Source organism: Poeciliopsis prolifica, unplaced genomic scaffold (assembly GCF_027474105.1).
Source record: "Poeciliopsis prolifica strain line A6 unplaced genomic scaffold, Auburn_PproV2 SCAFFOLD098, whole genome shotgun sequence".
NCBI classification, from domain to species: Eukaryota; Metazoa; Chordata; class Actinopteri; order Cyprinodontiformes; family Poeciliidae; genus Poeciliopsis; species Poeciliopsis prolifica.
This window is the reverse complement of record NW_026562473.1, coordinates 758,480-783,177: the sequence shown is the minus strand read 5'-3', so window position 1 is coordinate 783,177 and position 24,698 is coordinate 758,480. Positions and strand designations below refer to the sequence as shown.

Sequence of the window (24,698 nt, the reverse complement as noted above, 5' to 3'; positions counted from 1 at the left end):
AGACGCATCAAAACAGTTAATCACTGCTTGTGATGGCTGTTATCAGAAGTGACGTATCCTCAAGTAAACCGTTATTTCACGCCTTTCTCTCTGCTACATATTTAAAACCAATCACTCTGCAGAGATATAAACAATATATAAATAAACACTATATAAATATAGTGTTTGACTAACATCAGAGTTGGGTCGCAACTAGTTACATTAACTGAACTTGTAACTGTTTTTTTATTTTTTAAAAAAGCTCTTTCAGGATTATTTTACTATGCTGAATTTTTTATTTTTACTTGAGTAATTTTATAAGTATCACTACTCTTACTTGAGTAAAATTTCTGGATTTTCTACCCACTGTGAGTAACTTCACTGAATGAAGGACAGATATGTTTTAACCAAAATTCACCTAACACGGACGCCCGCGCGCACACACTCACACACACGCATGCACGCACACACACACACACACACACACACACACACACACGCACGCACGCACGCACGCACACACACACACACACACACACACACACACACACACACACACACACACACACACACACACACACACACACACACACACACACACTAAAAAACCTGCAGGTTTTGTAAGAATTTCATCAGTTTAAAATTCCCCACAAAAATCCACTTAACTTTATATTTTGGTCTGATTATGTAATTTTAAAATATTAAATGATTGATCATGTGACCAAAGCTCAATACATTCAGTATGCAGTCTACTTTTTTTTACTCTTACCTGAGTAATTTCTTGGATGGCTACGTTTTACTTTTACTTCAGAAAAAATATGTTTAAGAACTGCTACTCTTATTTCAACAGACTATCTGTGCAATCTCAACCAAAGCATATTCCTGTTTGTAAATATATTCCTGTTGTTAAAGGCGAAACAGCGCCACCTGAAGAAGTATGGAGGAATTTTCCTGCCTTAATCCGAGAACACACATGTTCAGTGTTCTTGAACAGGACTTCATGTCTTACTTCTCAAAACTTGTAGTGATTGTACACAAAACGTCTCCTCCCGCTCACACTTAGTCTCTGCTTGAAGCAATAAACATATGTGCTCTTGGATTATGGCAGAAAAAATTCCCCCATATAAATATGTCCAGCAGAATTTGTTCAGGCTCAGACTGAAGTCTTTCCTGTGCGTCCACGGACCGTTGCTACTATAGAATGCTAGCCGGTCGTTTGACAGTGGGTGCGCACTATTTAACAGTCGGCCTGAAGAGAGGCGCGCCGGGCAGGTGGAGTTTGCATTGAATTTCCATCAGACTATCAACACAGACATATGCGAAGCACACTCTGCTAACAACGACGACCGCATAAACCACACTGTTAATGTGAACAAAATGGGATTCTGTCGATGCCAAAGAGAAACGGCTGTTTTAAATGTAATAAATAATTCCGATAACTCTGCAGATACATCCCAGACTCTATAAATATATATGTATAATGTGTTGTTAATATATTTATATAATGTATTATTATTATTATTATTATTATTATTATTATTATTATTATTATTATTATTATTATTATTATTATTTCTTTATTTTTTGCCGAATGTATAATCTAGAAACTTTTCGTTTTGCCGCTCATCATCTCTTACACTCAGGCTTCACACCGGCTAGCTTGTAAGGAATGAACTCAGGAATTCAACATGACCCGGAGGAGAAGCGTAGCGGCCATTTTGCTCGGAAGGGGGGCCTCGGCTTAAACACGTGAGAAAGAGGTGCCTGAAGGTCCCGATAAAGTCCAGTATCTCTGTTTCTAAAGGAGTTTCGTTCATGTGCAAACCAACAGTGGAGTAGGAAACCACCGCCATGCCCTCAGTGACTCTGCCGCAGAAAGAGAATGCTCTCTTCAAAAGAATTTTGGTAAGCACTTTGTGTTAGCTTATTGCAGTGCTAAGCAGTGGCCCGTTGTAGCACACATAAAGCAGGTAGCTAACTCATCACGAGCCCAGCAATTATGAAGCCTGTGTTGTTAATCATCAGCTGTGATAGAGCAGGAGAGAAACAGCACCGCTGGATGGTTATTCTGGGATGCTGCAGATGTCTTTTGACCTGTCAACAGAGCCGAAGCGTATCAATGAATAGTTGACACATGACAGCCATGCCCAAGTTGAAGAGGAAACCTGCGGCAGTTTGTCTGCCTAAAGTTGGATTGTTGAGTCGTGAGAGTCGCTGAAGAGCACAGGGGTGTTGTGGTTCTGTTTAGCACTGTTGTCACAGAGAAGTGAAGTCAGTTAAGTTCATCTCCAACTGGATACACTTCCCTTTACCAGTAGTAAGAAACAGTTTAGAGTTTAATTAAAACTCAACAGCAGAGCTGGACCGTTGCTCCAGATGTGCTGACATCTCGGTCCCATCAGGATGAGGACTGTTCCCGTCAGTAACAGCTGGAGGAAAACTCCTGGAACGGTTTAGCTCTGACTGAACTGTCATGGTGGCATGCTGTGATTCTTTTCTCTCTCTCCTTCCAGAGGTGTTACGAACACAAACAGTACAGAAACGGGCTGAAGTTCTGCAAACAGATCCTGAGCAACCCCAAATTTGCAGAGCATGGAGGTAATTGAGACCCTCTTCTTTCTTTTCCATTTAACTCTGAGATTGTCTTAAAGTTTTTAACAGTTGCAAAGTCATGTTCCATGACAGGTGTCACATACTAAAAGACTAAACAAATGTTGTTCTTCCGTCAGCCTTCCTGAAAGTTTCTTTCTCTCCGGCAGCCAAAATAAACCACAGATGGATCCTGGAGAATCCACCCTGTTTTTAAAAGCCTTTGATAGTTTATTATGCCTTTGTGTCTATTTGTGTGTGGTTTTTTAATAACTATGAGACTCGGTCGTACAGTGGCACTGCTAGTAGAAATGTTGTCTTTCAGAAAGAAGATCCAGCCTGGGTCTACTTTCTGAAAGACCCAGGCTGAAGGGACAGATGTTCATGCTGTAATTTTCTATCAGTGTAAAACACTTCCTACTTTGATCTCATCCACCTGCACATCATGATGGAAGCTGTTTAAAGGAATACAGAATGAGGGACATGTGAAGGGAACAGAAAGCCAAAATAATGTGTGGAATAGCTTGGAGTCAGGGCTTTTTCCACACATAAAGCATCTCTCCAGAAGGTAACCTGCTGTGTATTCGTGTCTGACATGAGAGCTATAGTAGTAGGATAAGATTGATGGCTGATCTCATCTGCCCCCAAAGGTCTGAAAATCTGCAGCTCTGCTGTTAGAGGCTTACACAGACCTGCCCATCAGATCATGCCACTGTTAACTTAGCACCTTTGTCACTATATACATTGAAAGTGTGTTGTGACCTTTTAACACCTGACAGTGTTGGTTATAAAAAAACAAAATCAGTTAGAAAACTGTAATCAGTGCAACCCTACTAAGATAAATATTAAACTTAAATCAGAAAAAATCAGCTTATTACTAGCCTGGTTGACACCTTGTTCTACACTTTGCTTCGTTTAGAGGGTCGGGACCCTTGACTGTTGTGAAGGGTTTGCTTCTTGGAAACGTGGACTGTGTTAAAGATCTACATTTTTCCCACTTTCTAACGTTTGGCCATGATTTATGTAATGTGGCAGCTTGACACGCTGAAGCTTACTGGAAATTACTTGTGTCGTAAACAACCATTCTTCATTGAAGAGAGAAGAGCTGACAATGAACTTGTCAGCTCTTAATGTTAATCTGATATGTGGAAATTTGTCCAACACGGACTGAACGGCTTTCTTCACGTCCTCTGCTGCCAGAAAATCAACAACAATGCTCACTTCTCCTTCTGTTCACTAACTGGTCAGTAGGAACTCTACTGTAGAAATATTAGTAAATGGGCGAAATCCCAGACAGATTACCAAAGGGAGATGAGATGAGGCAAACTAGCTTATTTCATAAATTTCCTTCTTTTTATTTCCATGGAGGTTAATGGATGTTTGGACCACACACTGCATCAGACCTGTGAACTGCTGCCGTCATGGTAACAGACCACCAGAGCAGTCAATTCATTTTAGTTTGTTCAGATATTCAGAGTTCAGTTTAAAGTTCAGTTCTCTCTTCTGTCGCTGTTGCTTCATGATGTTGTTTTACGGGCATACATACCACAAACGTGAATACGTGAATTAATACTTGGCTATGAAAGCATGGCTGGACTCCACCAAATCAAATCTTATTTCACCATGTGTAGTGTTGCTGAGGGGCTATGGGCCAATTCATTTAGCTGTTGTCATGGTAATATCAGATGTCGTCTGCTGGTTAATTTAAACTGTAGTTGACAGACTGAATTGTGCTTCAATAAGATTGTTTGGGCCATTTCTCTACCCCTGTGATATGAATGCTGCCTCTGGTTGACTCTGGGCTGCAGAGACGCTGGCCATGAAGGGGTTAACCCTCAACTGCCTTGGCAAGAAGGAGGACGCCTACGAGCTGGTGAGACGAGGCCTACGCAACGACCTGAAGAGCCATGTCTGTATCCTTCACCCTGCTGTCCCCAGTGTGCCTGCTCTCCTCTGACTGACTAACGCTCACCAGGGCTCAGTCCTGATCAGTGCTGTTCCTGAACTCAGACTCCTTCCAGGCTGGCACGTCTATGGCCTGCTGCAGCGTTCTGATAAGAAATATGATGAGGCCATCAAGTGTTACCGCAACGCTCTGAAGTGGGACAAGGACAACCTGCAGATCCTCAGAGACCTGTCCCTGCTGCAGATTCAGATGAGGGACCTGGAGGGCTACAGGGTGAGAGAGACGCCCCCGCCCCCACACGCACACACACGCCCACACGCACGCACACACACCCACACACACACACACACACACACACACACACACACACACACACACACACACACACACACACACACACACACACACACACACACACACTGTGCAGAGTCTCATACCTGCAGGAACAAGGTTCATGTGAGAAGCTCAGCAGTGGATAGTGCCTAATCTACTTCAAACTGACTGTTAAATATTTAAAGTCAGCCAATGACAGAGCTCTCCAGTCAGACAGTTCAAGTCAAACAATCAGCTGCAGGAGAATGGTCACATGGAGAGACTACAAACAGAGAACTCCAGGACCCAGCAGGTAGGGTGGCCTGGTTGGTCAGCCCAGCAGGAGCATGATTCGGTGACCCCCTTTGTCTCTCTGTAGGAGACCCGCTACCAGCTGCTGCAGCTGCGTCCTGGCCAGCGGGCCTCATGGATTGGCTATGCTGTCGCTTATCACCTCTTGGAAGACTTTGAGATGGCGGCAAAGATTGTGGAGGAATTCCGGAAAACCCAGCAGGTATGCTAGGGCTGAATGAGCTGCTGGACAGCTGAAGTAAAAATCATTATAATGACTGACTGCAGAGCAGATGGAGGATTTACTTTGATAATTATTATTAAACCACATACCTATTTTGTACAACATCAAATAAATAATTTCTGTTTTTAATTTAAGAAAACAAACATTTTATTGCCCAAGAGTTAATAACACTGGATCATATACAGCGGAAAGGACTGTATTGATGTTCAGTCCTCTCCACTGGACTGAACATCAATACGACAGCTAATCTGTTGATTATGGATTAATTGATTAATATTTGGATAGCACAAGGTGATTAATTGAAGATTTTTCTCTACAATCTGACACAGGTGAAGCTAAAGGAGTTCTGAGTAGAACATATTTACAGACAAATAATGTTTTGTTATATTAAATGAAACGCATATTGTTGTAGATTTTGGATTCGCATGTTGTTCTTTCTGCAAACAGCCTTTCTTAGTCTGTGTGCTCCAGTTAATGATTATTTGATTACTAAATTAGTTGAATATTATTTCAATAACTGTTTCATCCCTAAAGTTTAGTTCTGAAAGGTTGACTGAACAGTCACTTTACTTGCTCTTGTACATTTCCACATGGTTTACCAGTGTTTCTGGGTCTAGTTCATCTGGAACCCTATTTGTAAAGTGTTGTGAAAAACCATCATGTATTCTAAACCTGATAGACCAAAAACGTGCAAGCGCACGAGCAGCAAATCAGCCAACACAAAGCAATCAGACTTTACGTTTTTTATTCTTTTTTAGCGCTAAAAAAGAGACGCTTACCATCACAGACTAGAAGTGAAACCAAAGGGCCCCGAGTCTATACAGAAAGTGTTTAAAAACAGGAAGATTTGTTGCTTATGATCTAAGAACACGCCCAGTGGTCATCCGATGTCCTGCGTCACCTAAAACGCTATTTCCTTGGAGATGGGAGTGAGGAGATGATTCAGTTTCTGTATCTGTTACAAATACAAAGGCCTTTGTGTGAAAGTATGAGAGTATAATGTGTGTAGAAGCATATGTGTGTATTTGACCTTGGTAAGCGCCTCAACAAAAGTCAGACACTGATGTGGGTGAGAAGCATCAGGCTCAACTCTAAATCATCTCTAGGGTGTTCTAATGGATTGACAGGTTGAATCATTACTGCTCAAAGCTATCCTGTATCTTTACCTCCTGGTGGTTAGAAGCACATTTGTTATGCAGCTAAGGTTACCAGGCAGACATGTTGTCAGAAAACTGCTACAGCAATGATCCCAGACAGTGTTATCACTATCATAACCAGCGATCAGGAGGTTCAATATAGGCTGAAAAAGTTCCCCTGTGTGTGTGTGTGTGTGCCCTCTGTGTATGCGTGTGTGTGTGTGTGTTTGGTGTCCAGACGTCTCCAGACAAGGTGGACTATGAGTATAGTGAGCTGCTGCTGTATCAGAACCAGATTCTGAGGGAGGCTGGCCGGCACAAAGAGGCGCTGGACCACCTGAACAGCTATGAGAAGCAGATGTGTGACAAGATGGCTGTGGAGGAGACCAGAGGTGAGCACACTGCCTCTGCAGGGGAACCCATCTGAAGGCTGCTGAGGCTCTTAATGCACAGCTCTGCAGCGTGAACGTGTGTGTTTGTAGGAGAGCTTCTGTTGAAGCTGGAGAGACCAGAGGAAGCTTCAGAGATCTACACAAGACTTCTGGAGAGGAACCCAGAGAACTGGGCCTACTACAAGGGCCTGGAGAGCGCCTTGAAACCAGGTGCACACAACATATAGCAAGAATTAATTTCCATTACAATGAAAACTTCTCTGCATGGATAATTGTGTACTGAGGGGCACTGATGAATCGGCTGTGATTTCCTTCAGTCTGGGAGATTGGGGATTGGCCAATACTTACATGTAAAACTGATCTTATTTTCCTCTACCAAGGTCTGAAAGTCAGCCACTGCCCTCTTTTGCTCTGCAGTTAGAGAGGATGTCTTACAGGCACACGAGGTCACATATGCAATCAAGCTGAAAATTGTCCTAGTTCAATTATGAGCCAGTTACCCCAGACCTCTCTACTCTTTACAGATCTTCTATTCTGAATCCTAAATCTGTGACTTGGGATTATGTTCACATCATATCTCACATCCCTCCAGCTGCTATAATACCCATCTCACCACTGGGTCAGCCGGCATCACCAGGCCAACATTGTTTACGTTACCAGAGCTGCTGCTGACTGGCAGAGGCAGAGTGCTAGTTAGCCTGGATGTCAGCATGTCATAAAAGCAACCTTCTGCATATGACGTTCTGTTTGTGCCACCTATGTGAGCGGATATAACATTGCGAACAAACAGTAATGTGTATGTTATGCATTTTCATTTCACACACGTTTAGGTTGGTGTCATCACCAGCCAATCATCATTATCATCTGAATGCTGGTTGTGACTTTTCAATCACAACCAGCAAATCAAAACACTGCATCACGTTGCAAACAAACAGCAAGATTTAGAAAAACAAGAATGGTAACTACTGTAAATAATTTAATGTCGTACCATCAGAATATTTAGTTAAGCAGACAAACTTACTCATAGTTCAATTTAGATATCTCTTTTCATTGATTTTACTTTTAAATGTGACCAGTATTGCATAGCTTACCGACTGGCAGATACCTAAATATGGATTTAAGTGAAGTGAAAAAAAATAAAGAAACCTACAGGCCTTTAGTAGGTTTTCTCAAGCTAACCCTGAAAACTGTATTGTATTCCAATGTATTGTCTTCCATATGTTATATTTTGATGTTTCCTTACAATTTAAGATAAATCCTCTTAGTGTGTTTCTTGCATGAAAACTACCTTCTGTGCAGTGTTAGAAGCATTTTAATATGAACAAAAACAACTCTAAAGATCAAACGGCGTTAGCATTATGCGTCTCTGTGTGTGTCTTCAGGCAGTGTAGAAGAGCACCAGAAGATCTATGAGGAGTCCTGGATGAAGTTTCCCAGGGGTCTGGTTCCTCGAAGGCTGCCTCTTAACTTCCTCACAGGTAAATTCAGGCAGCCTGCTGCTAGACACTGATCCATTAGCACTCTTAGCTCAGCCCTTGGGTTGTACTGATATCAGCATGGCTGCAGCAGCTCCCCTGTTGACACCATCATCAGCCCTACATTAGTATTGTACTCAGGTAGAAAACAGCAGGAGATGGATCAGGTGGTTAAGTTGAACCAAACATCCTGGCTGCACGCTCAGTATGAACTTCTCTTGTGGGAATCAGACAGAGTGTGATATTCTGGGCTGATGACTCCATGTTGCCATTCCAGCATCACATTCCTGTCTCCTTCCTGTTTGTTGTGCCGGTCAGGGGAGAAGTTCCGGGAATGTCTGAACATCTACCTGAGGATGAACTTCACTAAAGGCTGCCCTCCTGTCTTCACCACACTCAAATCCTTGTACACAGACAAAGAAAAGGTTAGCAGAACCGTTCTGCTGGAAAGTTTCTGTCTGAGTATGATTGTATTAATGTATTTTGTTCATTTTTCCATTTTAAGTAGAGCTAACATTGTTTTTCTTTTGTTTTTTTTTATGCTTTTGGGGCATGCAGGTTACGATAATAGAAGAATTAGTACTTGGCTATGAAAGCTGTTTAAAAAGCAGTCGAATGTTTAGTGAAGATGGTAAGTGTTTAGATGTCCTAATGCATCATTCTGATTGGTTTCATTCTAGCTGTCTCTAAATGCAGGAGTTGTGTGTGTTACGGGTGTGTGCAGATGATGGGAAGGAGGAGCCTCCGACCACCCTCCTCTGGGTGCAGTACTTTCTGGCCCAGCACTTTGATTTCATCGGCAAGGCCAGCCTGGCGCTGGAGTACATCAACGCGGCCATCGACAGCACACCCACACTGATCGAGCTCTTCCTGGTCAAGGCTAAGATCTACAAGGTATGTCGGAGCACTCAGAGTGACACGTGGCACCGAGATGACACAACCTCCTCTAACTGTCTGGCCTGATCTGCAGCATGCAGGCAACATCAAGGAGGCAGCTCGATGGATGGACGAGGCCCAGGCGCTGGACACTGCTGATCGATTCATCAACTCCAAGTGTGCAAAGTACATGCTGAAGGCCGGCCTCATAAAAGAGGCAGAGGAGATGTGTTCCAAGTTTACAAGGGTACACTTACACTGGTCACTGTTTTCCTAAAGGTGGTGAGGGTGTACTGTGATGAATTCATTTGAATACATATTTGTGTTGTTTTATCGTCTTTATTCTCCTGCTCTGGAGTAAGAAAGACCTGTTTGAACTCCTTTTTTCCCCATTCACTTTGTATTTTTATTGCCTAAAAGGTTTAAAATGTATAGATGTGAAGTTTTTCTATGCCACATGGCTAATTAACACATTAAAACAATCACACATTTCCACTGGTTTTTCTCAAACTTGCAGGTCATAACAGTTGTTACCAATAATATACATACAGCACAAAACTTCTCAACAATCTGTCTCTCTGTTCAACGTTCTAACCACACAAACAAACAAATATTTAAAAGGAGCAGCAAAAGCAAACGAGGTGTATCAGCAGAGCTGTTCAGTTGTTTCTGCTGCCTCCATATTGAGCTATTAGCCTGTCATGGTAGTCACGAGACTGTCATACATAAACACACTTCAGTCAGAGGCTTCTTCAGATTTGCAGCAAGACTGTCTGCTATTGAAGATCTTCTTGACCATCAAGTCACCATCACAATGAATGACTCTTTGAAAATTGAATATCTCTGGGATAAAGTAATTGTGAGTTGAACTGAATTGACTCACGGGCCCTTAAAGTTTAGTTGTTAGCTGTTTCTGGTGCAGAGTGTTATTCTGGCCTCATGGCTGATGCTCTTCTAACAGGTTTCATTCACCTCATGTGTTTGTGAATCTTGTCTCCAGGAGGGTACATCTGCAGTGGAGAACCTGAATGAGATGCAGTGCATGTGGTTCCAGACAGAGTGTGCTTTGGCCTACAAGGCCCTGAACAAGTTTGGTGAGGCCCTGAAGAAGTGCCATGAGATAGAGAGGGTATGTTTGTTACTCTGTCATCACAGGCGTCCATTATTGTGAAGAAGTCTAAAACCACCATGCATGTTTAATTTTTGCTCGGTTGCTGTTCCTGTTACTCTTGAAGTCAGAATCGTTTCTTTTTCCATATTGAACAATTAACAGTTAATTGTTCAATACGCAGATTAACGTGTTAATCTGCTGCATTGTTCTGGTTTCTCAGTGCACCACCTGGATTCATGGAACTCTAAATCTGTCCTGTCTTTGTGTCTCTCAGCATTTTGTGGAGATCACAGACGACCAGTTTGATTTCCACACCTACTGCATGAGGAAGATGACGCTGCGCTCCTACGTGGACCTGCTGAAGCTGGAGGATGTTCTGCGACAGCATCCCTTCTATTACAAAGCTGCTCGCACTGCCATCCAGATCTACCTGGACCTACATGACAAACCACTGACCGATGACAATAAAGAGAGGCAGGCAGATGCAGGTATGATGCCGTGTCTCCTCTGGCTTTAGAAGAGAGCTACATGCTTGGTGTGGAAAAAGCACTTAGAAATGAAACTTTTCTGTTTATGCAGAGAACCTAACAGACAAGGAGCTGAAGAAGCTGCGGAACAAACAACGAAGAGCGCTGAAGAAGGCTCAGTTAGAGGAGGAGAAGAAGAATGCAGAGAAGGAGAAGCAACTAAAGAATCAAAAGAAGAAAAAGGAAGATGATGATGAGGAAATTGGAGGGCCCAAGGAGGAGCTAATACCAGATAAGTTAGCTAAGGTGGGTTCAGGGCTTTCTTGTGTTCTGTCAACTTGAAGGAACACTTTTGGACTTTAAAAATAAATGATTAAAAACTCATTCTGATTGTGTGTCCCCAGCCAGAGAATCCTTTGGAGGAGGCAGTCAAGTTCCTCATCCCTCTGAAGAACCTGGTGCGCAACAAGATCGAGACTCACCTGTTGGCTTTTGAGATCTACTTCAGGAAAGGTTGGCAGCTCAGAGGAAGGATGGGATTGGTCAGCCACATCTGCTGCCTCAAGGCAACTTCAGATTGGCAGTCAGACATTTCTGTTTAAATATGTCTGACTGCTGTGATTAATTCAGCCTTTAAACCTTTCTAAGTCTGTTCTGTAATAACTAGATGGACTAGTAGATGGACTGACCCTTTACTGAGCTATACACTGCTGAGTGTAACTTGGATGAGCAATCCGCAGGATTTGTAAAAATCTGGCCTGCTGATACAGTTTTGAACTGATTCCAGATTCTTTTCAGGGAAATCTCTTTGAGGTTCTACAGGATATATTCTCGTGTGATCAGTTGTTTAGTAGATGTATTAGAATCAGAGGTAACAATGCATGGCAAGTTTGTGCCAACATGTCTGAGAACAGAGAGCGGTACTGATCTGCAACCTGGTTTATCCACATGTTAAAGTGTTGCACTAGAAAAGGTTGATGGAACTGCAGAATTCAAATAATTTTCTTATTTTGGCAACATTTTTATGATTACATGAATGTAAACAGGTTTTTGGATTTTCTGAAATATTTTTACAGAATAAGTTCCAATGTAGCAAATTTTCTCATCCTCTGCTGGGTCTGTGAAACCTATCCTGTTCAGAGGGAAAGACTTCTTCTGACATGTGTGGTCCATCCTATTTTACTACCTCAACTTCCTGTTTATTACAGCCATACATGTCATCAACATCTGACATAGCCTGGTAGATTTCCTCCAAACCAGTACATAGAACTTAAAGGTTTGTCTAAAATCAGTATGATAATTAGATGGAAACTCAGCAACTGATCTAGCCTGTTTTTGTAGAGAAAACAAAAGTTTTATCCTCCACCATAATTTGTCTGTCTGTTCTTTACCTCCCAGAGAAGTACCTTCTGATGTTGCAGTCGGTAAAGAGAGCGGTGGCCATAGAACCCTCCAACCCATGGCTGCACCAGTGTTTAGTACGCTTCTTTAAGAAGGGTGAGAAAGTGACTGCTGGCTGTGTTCAGCTCTCAGTCCTTCCAGAGGTGACTAAAGCTGAGTATTTGCTGCCTGCAGTGAGTGAGAGTGCAGACCTGGCTGAGGTGGTGAGGACTGTGCTGCAGCAGGAGATCTCCAGGCTGTTTGGAGACAGCAACCCTCAGAGCTTCAACAAGAACTACCTGAGCCAACACTCCAGCTGCATCCCCCACCGGCTGGCTGGTAGGTACGGCTCAGAGCGAGGAGCTACAGGCTGCACCGTGTTCCTGGCTCAGCTCTAGTTATTGATTTAAACACGTGGAGTTCAAGAAAACATTGGGATTGTACAAAATCAAAACTGCTAAAATGAGTAAAAACGTGGGAAACTAAAGGCTAACTTGAGAACAGTAGACAGACTTACTAAAGACAGCTTTGCAAGAAAGCAACAGTTTCTGCTTTCTTGTATGTAGCCTGTCTTTACATATTGTAAAAAATATTTTGCTGATGGTGGGACTCAATTAAAAGTTTGTTGAAGGGGCTGTAATTAACTAATCACTATTGCATTTTAATCAAACCACATTTTGACAAAATAAACATGTTTAACTCAGAACCCCTTTATGACCGTTAAAATATTGACTAAATACAAATACAAATTCTGCAAGAAAGATATTTGTACTTTTTAATCTGTTATTCAAGTTTCTCCACCATCAGATTGGATCAAAGTGTTATTCAATAATCCTTCCAGAGTTTCAGGAACTCCTGATCATTCATGGAGTTTCTGTAGAAATGTGACTGTAGAAGCTGACATTAGCGTTAGCCTCTGCTGCAGCTAAATGGTTGACATTGAGATGCTATTTTAGGCTTAAATAGTTTTGCTGATAGGCTAACTCCTTTTAGCTCAACCTGAACACAACAATAGTCTTTTCTAGCGTGCAATCAGGTCATTTTTTTAGAGGCAAAAAAATGACCTGCATTCAAAGACTGTGAATGCTTTGAGTAAACCCAAATTAGTTTGATACTGAAAGCTACATTCAGGTTGTTGTCCTCAGTGTCAACATGAATGTTAAAGTTTCCTCTATATATTCTTTTTTTTTTTTAGTTTTTTTTTTTCATCTATTTTTGATCATCTGTTCATGCGCTTCAGTCTTCCCTGGGGAAGATAAACACGTTTTGGCCGATTTAAATAAGAAGCATGTGTCTGATTTAACTGAATCTGTTCTGAACTCTGTTCTATGCAATGTTTGCACCAGAAGCACCTCTCAGGCCCGTGTCTCCTTGTGTCTTCAGCTGCTAAGATGATGGTCTACCTGGAGCCATCCTCTGATAAAATGGCCGGTGAGATCGCGACAGCTCTGGCCGAGCCTCTGTCTGGAAGAAGCATCCAGGTGAGTTGTTTGATCACTGGGGGGCACCACAGTGAGCGCCATGGTAACAGAAGCGATGTGTGTTTGTCCCTAGATCTGCTCTGAGGTGCTGGAGGCTCTGAGGAGCGGCCAGCTGGGCGAGGCTCAGCAGAAAACAGCCGAGTCTTACCGTGCCACCTGCCACAAGATCTACCCTTACTCCCTGGCCTTCATGCCCCCCGGTTACCAAGACAACAGCACCACAATCAGCGCCAACGGCGACCTGTCGGCAGGAGAGAATGATGACCTCGCACATGAAATATGAGGAGAGGGGGAAGAATGGGGCGATGAAAGGGGGGAGTGCTGCCAGACACCTTAGTTTACCACCACAGCCCCACCCTATCCTCCACCCCCACATATTGCACTGATCTGCTGGACTGAGCGCTCGAGGATGGACGGCAAAGGGAACAGAACCATCAGACTTTTTTTTAAACAACACAAAAGGCTCTGCCCAGTTCATGGCATCAGGAAAGAACTGATATATTTACACTGGGAGGCAAAAGATTGTGGGAAGTGTGGTCATTGGCGGGCCGGAGCGGCCTGGTGAACACATTCTAGGTTTTCTAGAACGCCTGTGTTTTCATGCCAAGTCCTTCTTGTTGGTGCATCTGCTTCTCATGTTTTTAAAAGTAATTTATATATTACAAACTGACAGAGGAATTAATAAAACTGTTTGCAAAACTTGTGTGACAAGTGTGTGTGTTGTGGTGGGAGGTTAGGGAGAGTAAGCTGGCTGACCATGTCAGCTTATTCTTACTGCTTCCTGCAGAAACAGGAAGCAGTAAGACCAAACAGTCAGTCATGTTGCTGGACAGAATGTTCACTTCCTGTTCCCTCAGCTGCTGCTTCTCACCACCTGTGGCCTTTTCTAAGCAAAGTGGTGAATTTGTGAGCACTGAAACTGAATTGAATAGCACCTCTAGTGGTGGGAATATATTAGAGTGTTTCTGCTGCATTAGTTTTGTTAATCAGTTTTTGGTTTCATGTTTTTTGTTTGGACAGTTACTCCCTTTGGTTCTGGATGCAGTGCATATGGAAAGATATCTGCTTTTTATTCTAACTTTCAGTTGTAATGCATAACCATGGCAACAAGGTTTTTACAACAGGTGGCAGCTGATTTGCATCCCCCAGGGCTTGTGATACTTGACCTCTGACCCCAAATTTCAGAGGAGTTGAATTGAGGATTCATGACTGCAGAGCAGGAGGTTCAAACATCTTCATGGATCAGAACAGGTATGAACTTTAGGGTCTTGGTCCCCAACAGCTTCAGTTCCTCAACATCCGCGACAAACATTTAACTGTGTGTGTGTAGACCAGAAAACATGAACATCCATTGTGAAGAAAATAAAATTGGTTTATTTCTGTAGCACCAATTCACAACAACTACCATCTCAAACAGATTAAGCTCAGTTTATTGTTCAAATTATTAACATTTTTCTCTAAGAAAACCCAGCAGATTACATCAAATCATTGTCTTTACAGCAATCCCTCATACTGAACATGCATATAGAGACAGTGGAGAGAAAAAAAACTCCCCTTGAACAGGAAGAAACCTCTAGCAGAACCAGAACTTTTTATTTCTGGATTAATTTTATTATCATACAAGCCTCTGTTTTCTCATGTCATGCATTGATTCTCTGAAGGTCAGTTTTGATAGAACTTAGTCTGCTGTTAGCTCACAGTTAAACTTGTAGACGATCACATATTAGTTTGCTATTCACAGTTTTGAGACCGATTCAGAATCGGTTGCCAACATTGATTAAATATTGCACATTTTAATGTACAGACCTTTCACTTTTAGCTAATTTAACCCTTCATGTTGTTTTGCTGTGTGAAGAGTCTTGCACCGCAATATTGTGGAAATGAAGTCATTTTCTGACTGGTAATTTGAATGCCTAAGCTGGACTAGTAAGGGAAAGATTGCGTTGCACAGAATCAGCTGCATACATGTCATGACTTTTAGGTTGTTGACAGTAGTATGTGATTTGCAGGCTGCCCCTCACAGTTTGGCTCGCGGCCTTCCTATTTCCATCTCTTCCTCCTCTCTCAGGTTCTGGGAGGTGAGAAAAGTGTGGTCCAAGTTCAGGTAAGACGTGATGAACTCTGGGAAATGTCTTTTCAGAACTACCTCTAGGAACATGTCTGCTGCTGTGTGTAACCTCTGTTCCATCCTAAAGCAGATAAACGTTATGGGTGGAGAGCAATTCAAGCGACGAAAAGCCAAAGTCCTTCACTGCAGCATACTTACTTTTCAGAGATACACAGACGGCTGAGTTCATTGTTGAGCTCCTTGGTGAGTTCAGTAACAAGCTGCCTGTTCACCACCCTGCTGTCATCCTCCAGCCGAGCCTGGTGTCGGATCCACTGCCACACCTGGCACAGATGTTTACTAAGTTAAAAGCTGTTCTGCAGAACTAATTCATCCTACTCAGTCCAGTTTAGTTTCTGTTCAAGAATTATTTTGTCCATTGTTACTGGTACATAGTTCTGTTTTGTATTTTGGTCCATTTTAATGCCAGTCAGGACTTTCTCAGTAGCAGAACTGTTAGGCTGTAAACTAAGATTTCTATGTTAGAGTTCTTCTTTGGTGAGTTCTACTTCATAAAATCAGACAAACAAAAGGTATGATATATGAACTGTTCATCCACTTTACCCAAAGGCTTCTGAGGTCCAGATTGACCATTAGGACATATTTTCAGCGGATCTTTTTCAGCTGTCTGTGTCACTGTCCTGTTTAATGCATCGGGGCTGGAGTTAGTAGAAATTCATTTTGAGGTGCTGTCTAGTAGAAATTCATTTTGAGTCTACCTGAGTTTGCAGATCCCTGAAAGAAATAAACATGTTTTATCTGTGTTGCAGTCTGACTGATTCAGTTTCTCATGTGCTTGGCTGAAAGCAGGTTCTATTGGACATGTCAACCGTCTACCACTCTTTTTTGTGGTTTAGTATCTGGACTCTGTTCACCTGTGATTTTCTTTATCAAACCATCTCAGGAGTGATGTATTTACTGAACTGTGAGAGGATCGTCTCTGGAACCTACCTGGGATCTAGAAATCTCTGCGGTGGCTGAGTCTTCCACCTGGCCTCTGTAGAAAAAATGGCCTTTACCTGGAAAACAGCAGTATGGTCCTCTTACAGCCCTGTACTAGCTAACAAAAAATTAATCAGAGTTGCTAAAATTGTTTCATTATGTTAAACTAGTTTTTAGCATCATTTTTGGCAGGGAAGGGCTTCGGGTGGTTCAGGACTCAACAGAGAACATGGTGCACCTCAGTGAGAGCAAGCATCTCATGACTTTTGCCCAAAGTCTTGGTGTATGTCTCTCACCTGATAGCCAGGCATTAATAAACAGGATACCCACTGCAATGTTATACTTTAGCCCATAAAGAGTGACTCCTCCCTGAGGAAAAAGACAAAAACAAATGCTCTGTTGAACCTTCTTGCTACTTTGTTCCAAACAGTCTCCAATCTAAGCCCTGATTCCACTAACAGAGGGCATAGACAGCAGGTCCTCAGGAGTCACGCTGACATCGCCCCGGAGCCGGTGGAGCTGGTTGTCACCTTCAGTGTGAAGCTCAAACAGCTGGAGGAAAAGAAACATCACCATTCATGCTAAAATGCCAACTTACTTCAATGTAACAACCTGAAACCATGAGAAATCATTTCCAACTTTTTTCATTACTACTGTGACACATGCTGTAAAATTCAACTGAAGCACAAATACATCTAGAAAGGGGAAAAAGTGCTAAGCAGTTTTGGAAGAAAACTTTCTTTTCCCACTGTAGCCTGCAGAGGTCACCTGTACTCCACTGCCCCCCCTTTAGGCAACCTCACAGAGGCGCTGTCAGATTTGGATCTGGATTCTGTGCAGGCCAATCCAAAATGTTCTATTCTGCTGATGCTCACTACACTGTAGTTTTTAGTTTTACTTGAATAGTATTATAATGAAGTTTTTCTGTTCTTGCATGAGTAAAGATTCTGGATCCTCTATTTAGTGAGAGTAACACTGAATGAAAAACAGACAGTCTAACTCTATAGATCTAGAAGGTACAGTAAGACCATATGTTGTCACTGGCAGAGCCGCAAACTTATGTAACATTTACTGCTGTAGCTTCTTAAGTTTTCTGTTCAGTTTTGTAATCATCTTATTAGTCATTTGCTTTATTTTAGTCTTTAAGATGACCAAAATGACAAATAATTGAATATTTTTGTCTATTATTAACATCATTGTGAAATATTAACTCAGACGTTCTAAGCTGTTCATCAGTACTTAAGCAGCCTTTTCATTAAATGCTTTTTTAGTCGAATCATTTTTTGGGGTATTGCAAGTCTTTTCTTTTACTTCAGTAAAAATATGTTAAAGTGGTGTTACTCTTTGGGTGATGTGCTCTGATGTTTTGTGCAGACATCCCTTTTTGAAATTGCAGAATTAGAGTCACTATAATGTCTAGCTACTAAATATATTTATATATGAAAATGTAATGAATTTTCTCTCTTTCAGTTGAATTTGATATGTGGGACATAGACAGGAAAATCAAATCATGCTCCTTTTTTATAGAACAAAAACTGAGAGCTGCCCTATGCAGTACTAAATCAGTATAATCAGATACTCACTTCTTGCATGGGTTTGATCAAATTCATGTCATACACCATGAAGCCATCAACACCTGCCTTGATTTCCAATAACTTCAGCCTGAAGAGCAGAAAAACAGGAGCAGAAGATATTTACCAAAAAGGAAGAGGAGTTACATCAAAAAACAACAACAAAAACCTTCATATTAAATTCTAGAAAGTACTACTCCTTTAAATTATGGAAATTACATGAAAAGAAACAGGTGGTAAAATCTAGCTCTTCCAACAAAACATGACATCACCTTGTTTCAAGAATGGGTCTTGTGAGTACCAACAAGAAGCAGAAAATGAACCATCATCATCAGCCACCAGCACCCAAACATGCTGTTTATGGGTATCAGCTCTGATTTTAACATAATTAATGCTGAAATCCTATTATATAGATAAAATAAATAACCCAGAACTGGTAAAGTAAGCTTGGCCATTTCTAAACACCTGCTGTCAGAGAGAGATCTAATGAGCCAAAATTAGCAACTGTGAGGGTGTATGTGATACAAAACTTTTACTTTAATAGAAAACTGACTGGAAAACACTGAAGGAGAAAGTGATATTGCATCATATAAGAAAAAAATATTTCCCCTAAAACAAAAATTGTAAAACTTTGTGTTACAAACAATAACAACATACAGTTACTTATTGATGGGTTTCTATCTTGTTCATTTTTTAATAAAAATGAGCACAACGATTCTCACACCTCCTCTTTGAAACCACTCCGTCTGTGTGTGTGTGTGTGTGTGTGTGTGTGCCAGAGCAAAGGCCTGAGGTTGTGGCGTTGTGCTGTCTGTACCTTTCCACAGAGGCCAGCACTGTGCTGTAGGAGTGTGTGTGCTGGCGATGAGGCAGCAACGGAGCAGCCATGCCTCCTGTGGCCAGCGCTCCCCGTCTATGACACGTCTGAACCAGCAGGTCCATGTAGCTCCGCAGAAAACGTTTCTCCATGTTCACGTACTTGCTGCGGTCAGGTAGCAGGAAGTCCTGACGGTGACCTGGAAGATGTGACCCCTTGTGACCCCTTGTGTTCTGTTGGTTATGGTAAAGTAGCAGGCGCCACACAGGGCTCACCAAACTTATTGACGAAGGAAGCAGAGTAATCCCAGATGCCACAGTTGAGCCCTGCTGAGTGTTCCCGCAGCTCATAGAGAATCTCCTCCATTTCAAATGTTGCTAACACGTTTTCTATCAGCACCGTTGCTTTGATGCAGCCCAGTGGAAGATCCAGCTGCACACACACACACACACACACACACACACACACACACACACACACACACACACACACACACACACACACACACACACACACACACACACACACACACACACACACGTTTTTATACTGACAACTACAAACCCAGAAGAGAAACACTTCTCTTGACATCGTGCACATTTATATTTATTCAGTTAAATAATCCTAAAACAACCCGACTATTATCTGCAGTTCAACACAGAAGATAGCCAAGCAGAATGAAAACAATTTCCTAATATCTGAAAAATGATTGCCTCTGATTGATGCAACATATCTTAGATGTTCTTCAAAAGGTACCATGAATAATTTTTTGTCTCATAAGTGAAAATCAATCTTGCTTCAAGAAAGCTATTCTAGTGAATTTGATTTCCAAGGAGGCCTATACCTGAGTGTCAGAATGGGTTAACCAATCAGATGTTTGAGTTTATTCTAACGTCTGATATTGATTTCAGGTGTGACTGACACTAGTGATGCTCTGTCATTTAGACCAGACCTCTGACTGCTGCTGTATTTCCTGTTCTAATATCAGATTTACTCTTACTGAAAATAACATGGATTTATTTTTACATTTTAACCTAACATATAAAATAGATGAAAATTCTCCTAATAACTTATTGAAAGTCATTTTTTGGAGTCAGACCTTCTGTTGTGTCCAGATGAAGATGTTGTTCCACAGCCTGGCCTCCTCCAGGCCCTCCACCTGCAAGTTAGGGCAAAACTGAAACATGCAAACATCCCACCAATGAACAGTCTGAAGATGTCATCATATGTGGCAAAAGTAAAGTGAAGCAGCAAAAATAAAAACGACTAATAAAACATGGTGCTGTAATACCTTTAGTATTAAAGCCACATATGCTGCTAGCTGCTGCAGGAAGCTAGAAAAGGCTGTTTTGTGAAACTCCCATGAATCTTTTTCTTTGAAGGTCCTAAAATTCTTTACAAACTATTGGTTCATTTCTTTTCTTGTGTTGAAAACATTTAGGCAGGATGTGTGAGGAGACTTTTTTTTTACAGTGGCCTTAATCAGCCACCATAATGAAGGTTCCTGCTGAATCATCCCTGGAGAAAGCATTCCAGGTTTAGCAAGTATAATGTCTTTAAGAATACTTTGTATATTAGTTCTGAATTAATCTAAATAAACTTCATACTTGTTGGTTTGGGTACAAACAAGCTCTAAATAATTGTGGACATGATCAGTGACTGCTTTATTAGATATTTGTCATTCTACAACTCAAAGTTACCCTGAATGATTTATAATTAAAGTATTCAGTTTGGCTCTAATTATATATTCCATGTGAATTTATCATTGAGCTACAGAAAATTGATGGGCATTACTAGTTGGGTTCATTGTTACTGACCTGTTTGAAATTAAAAGTATGTCCACTTTAAATGCCATGAAGCTCCACGATCACAATAAAATTAATATTATCTCTTTAAGGTGTTTGCAGTTTTCCAGATGATTTTTATGGAAGGGTGAAGTGCAAATGTCACAACAGAATTCATTCTCGAGTTACTATAAACTTGCCTTTTACACTTTGTTGACCCTTCTGGGCCACCATAGAAGTTTCTGACATGCCTTAGCTTTCCTTTGAAACCAGTCAGATTCATTCAGCTGCTGTAGTTGTGAAAAAATGCTCCATTTATGTTGGATAAGTCATTTCAGAGGAAACGATCTGAAATATCCTGATAACAGCGTATTTATGATGGAAGCAGATGAATATTTTTCCTTCTACCCGTGAAGCTGCATATGGTTTGAGATACTGACTTGTAACAGCCACAGAAGGCTGTTTATGGCTTTGACTTTACCTTTGACAGGTAGAAAAATGGTCCACTCTGGTGTTCAAGCAGCATCCTTCCACAGTGATACATGAGCAGGCCAAAGTCAAACAGAGGACCAGGAGCTTCCTTTCCCTCCACCTGATGGTTTTGGATTCAGTAAATATCAACATGCAGACTTCCAAACCCCTCAGCTTCACCATCCCCATGGCAAACACGGTCAGTTAGGTGATTTAAGTAACATCCATGCATCCAAAGTAGCCTTAAGGAGCTCATGCTAACAAACATAGCAGTAGCATGTTACCATCATGTTGTGCTCCACCATGTTCCAGGCCCGGGGACGCAACATCAGCACCGGGGCCCGGGAGATGTGTGGGGCCCCTGCATTCCCACAAGAGAATCAAAAAAACATCAGGACTCATCAGAGCAAGTGTTCTGTCTTCTACTCTAACAAATACTGTGATGCAAAATGAACATGGCTGTAAAGTCAGACACTCACCAGGGAGTCGGTTGTTCACTGCCAGAATGACATTGTGAATCCCTTTGATCTGGTTGTGGAATGTTGGGCAATTTCCATCATCAAAGTCAACCTGAGAAAAGCAAAAAGAAGATTTCATCCAACTAAAGGTTATAACTAGAGAAATGTTGGCAGCTTTAGTTTCAATATGTGCATCTGTGCAGACAACATAAACACAAGCTGAACACATGTAGTGTGAATTTTTACACAGAAACGAGTTTCAGATCAGTTATTCAAGTTATTCAGGTTATTTAGCCAGAAGATTTCACTCATATTTTCACAATTTATTTCTACTAATTACCAATAATTGCCAAATATCAATTCATAAGCATTATTTAGCTCCAAACTAAATACCTGACTAGAATATGAACATTCAGATAGCATAAATACTTAGTGTTAGAATAATTATGTTTTGTTATCATTCTTACATTGGTAGTTATAATAGATTTAGTATTCACATTCCTGAGAAAAGCTCTCATACTTGTTAGCTACAACTGTGTACAGACCTTGAAGCTGCAACCACTTGTATCTTCGGGATACTCCTATCTGCCTCCCTCCACATTCCTTTTCTACTTTCTACTTTGTAATAAAAGAGAAAGCCCTAACAAAGGGTCTTCAGAGCGCTCAGTGAACGGCTGGAAGCAGCAGTTTGCTGGGTTCTCTCCTTTTGCAAAAGCTTTCATAAAATTCACTTGCGTTGTCTGTTTGTTCTTTTATTTAGATTCACAAATACCTATCATTTAGGTTCAAGCGAAATATATATTTAATATTGAAACTATATATTCAGCCTTAAGCTAAATATTTACTTAATTTTGGAACTAAGTATTTAGCTTGCTAATAAAATATATATTTCTGGAAATGTAACATTTATGACATGATGACAATATGACTCAATGTTTCTCCTACAGGTGAAATAACCCAAACTATTGCTGTTCATCTTCGACACTTTGCTCTGAAATGACTTCTGAAAACAACCAGTTGCACTAGATTTGATTTAGGGGTGCAGAAAAAAAAGTCACACCACACTTTTCAGATTTTGTTTTTTTTTTTCTTTTTTTTCTTCCACTTCACATGTGTGTTCTTGTGTCTGTTGGTCTGACCCATAAAATCTGTCATTACAACCACAAACTTGACTACACAGTTGAAGAGCATGTGTGCGACTTGTAATGGGTGCACATTGTGATATTGTGTTAAAAAAAACACAATGTGTAAATAATAATAAAGACTGGATACTGCATACTGGACAAGACATCAAAAATAACATTTCCTCAATACGTTTCCTAAAGCTCTGTGTGATGAAAGTGGTGAAGGTTCTTTACCTGTATGCCCTGTGCTGGAGATTGCAGAGCCCTGATGAAGCGTGCGGTATCACAGGGGGCCATGTCTCCAATGTCCACATGCCTCTTTTGGAGCCTGGGAGGGACTGGGAGCACCCTCCAGTTTGGGTCTGCCCTTATGTGTGCAGTGCCTTCCAGGAAATTTGGGAGTTCACCCGAGAGATCTAGGTGAGCCTTTCTGGACACTCTCAGCTGGAGGATCTGAAGAAGAAGAAGAAGAAGAAGATAAACTGCTCATTCCTTGAGCCCATCAAGGGCCTGTGGATTGTTTTACCTTCTCCACCTCCTCATTAAACGTGGAGATCAGCTCATGCAGGAAGTGAAGAGATCCGGCGCTGAAAAGGGCTGCACTCTCAGCTTCTAACCCTGTGGGAGGAGGAGATAGCTCCATGCTATGTGGATTTACTCCGGTCCTGTCAGAGGGTAAACATGTGAACAATATGAGAGGTTTGTTAATACGGAAACAACCAGAACTAAAAAGGTGCACTGTGACTTTGCAGAACTACTCTAAAATGCAGAATCAGTAAATGTTCAAAATCAAAATCAAATTAATACATCACTAACATAAGAACATTGACAACAACAGGCCCTCTCTTAGAGAGAAAATAAGAGCAGATATTCTCCACACCACCTGACTGAAGGAAGGGTGGTGTTGTATGTAGAAATTGGGCTCCAGATCAAGGGAGTTAAGCCAACAGCTGCTCAAAGCAGAGACAGTTAAGGAACAATCAATCTGCATGTGAACTGATGAGCTGTAAACACAGACTGAACCAGAACAGAAACAACAGTAGGGATTTAATTGCAGGTACTCAAGGAGTCAGAGCGTGAAAATTAGCAGGAAGTCTGGACTCCACTCAGTTTTTTTTTATCTCCAAAGTAAAGTTCTACTGTCCTGAGCCACTACTGGGCCCTGAAACATCAGCTTACACTCTGATGAAACGCTTTACTTCAACCATTCTCAAACTGAAAATTAAACAACACACAGTTACATTTAATCTGATTTTAGATTCTTAATAAAGTTTATAGACATACTTACAAAAGCTGTGGAGACAGGCTTGTTAACTGAACTGGTTTGGACTTTGAATGTTTGTTCACTGTGAATCCTGTTTGAACAGGAAGATGTCGCCTTTCAGATGGAGTTTAAAGTCCTAGCAGGAAGAATTTTGCACAGATTTTGCTCATTTGTTTTTTAGAGAAAGAAGTGGATTACCTGTGACATGATGTATTTCTAAATTGCCAAATATAAATGATTTCAATAGATTACTGCTCAACTAAAGTGTAAGAACTAATTTCACAAATAAAAACCCAACTTTCACATGGACATAACAGTTTTACTTGCTGTACACAGATAACTTTATTGTGTTCTACTCAAATTCTTACTGTGTAGTACTTCTTGCTCTCCTATAAACAGGAAGAGAGACACGAGAATTGGAGGAGATTTTATTGGCTTTATCCCGTCCGATGGTCTCTAAACTTTGACTAACTTGATCTCTGAAATTTGGACCTGCTTAATTTGTAATTACATATCATAGA

The 24,698-nt window shown here is 41.3% G+C and overlaps 2 protein-coding genes across 7 annotated transcripts; one reads left to right on the top strand and one right to left on the bottom strand.

Annotated features, from left to right (window-relative positions):
- Nucleotides 1-1,681: 1,681 nt before the first annotated feature.
- naa15a (N-alpha-acetyltransferase 15, NatA auxiliary subunit a) lies at nt 1,682-14,342 on the top strand. Of its 2 annotated transcripts, XM_055023324.1 has the most exons (21): nt 1,682-1,728; nt 1,811-1,884; nt 2,493-2,577; nt 4,377-4,481; nt 4,590-4,747; nt 5,166-5,300; nt 6,696-6,849; nt 6,940-7,059; nt 8,232-8,327; nt 8,643-8,749; nt 8,883-8,955; nt 9,049-9,218; nt 9,295-9,447; nt 10,201-10,329; nt 10,586-10,799; nt 10,891-11,084; nt 11,183-11,291; nt 12,177-12,275; nt 12,354-12,497; nt 13,542-13,639; nt 13,713-14,342. In XM_055023324.1, exons 2-21 carry the CDS (start codon nt 1,831-1,833, stop codon nt 13,920-13,922), a joined length of 2,607 nt encoding a protein of 868 aa, XP_054879299.1. In that variant the 5' UTR covers nt 1,682-1,728; nt 1,811-1,830; the 3' UTR covers nt 13,923-14,342. The 2 variants fall into 2 exon arrangements, with proteins under 2 accessions (XP_054879299.1, XP_054879298.1); XM_055023323.1 differs by having other exon boundaries at nt 1,686-1,884.
- Nucleotides 14,343-14,990: 648 nt separating this feature from the next.
- On the bottom strand, nt 14,991-24,385 carry ugl (ureidoglycolate lyase). Of its 5 annotated transcripts, none has more exons than XM_055023317.1 (16): nt 24,202-24,262; nt 23,730-23,930; nt 23,440-23,578; nt 23,148-23,366; nt 21,811-21,901; nt 21,616-21,692; nt 21,342-21,452; nt 20,176-20,235; nt 19,352-19,508; nt 19,077-19,275; nt 18,272-18,350; nt 17,148-17,240; nt 16,985-17,057; nt 16,698-16,765; nt 15,906-16,030; nt 14,991-15,828 (listed from the first exon to the last, which is right to left on the bottom strand). In XM_055023317.1, coding segments are annotated over exons 2-16 (1,665 nt in total). In that variant the 5' UTR covers nt 23,732-23,930; nt 24,202-24,262; the 3' UTR covers nt 14,991-15,656. The 5 variants fall into 5 exon arrangements, with proteins under 5 accessions (XP_054879292.1, XP_054879296.1, XP_054879295.1 ...); XM_055023321.1 differs by having other exon boundaries at nt 23,794-23,930; XM_055023320.1 differs by having other exon boundaries at nt 23,797-23,930.
- Nucleotides 24,386-24,698: the final 313 nt, after the last annotated feature.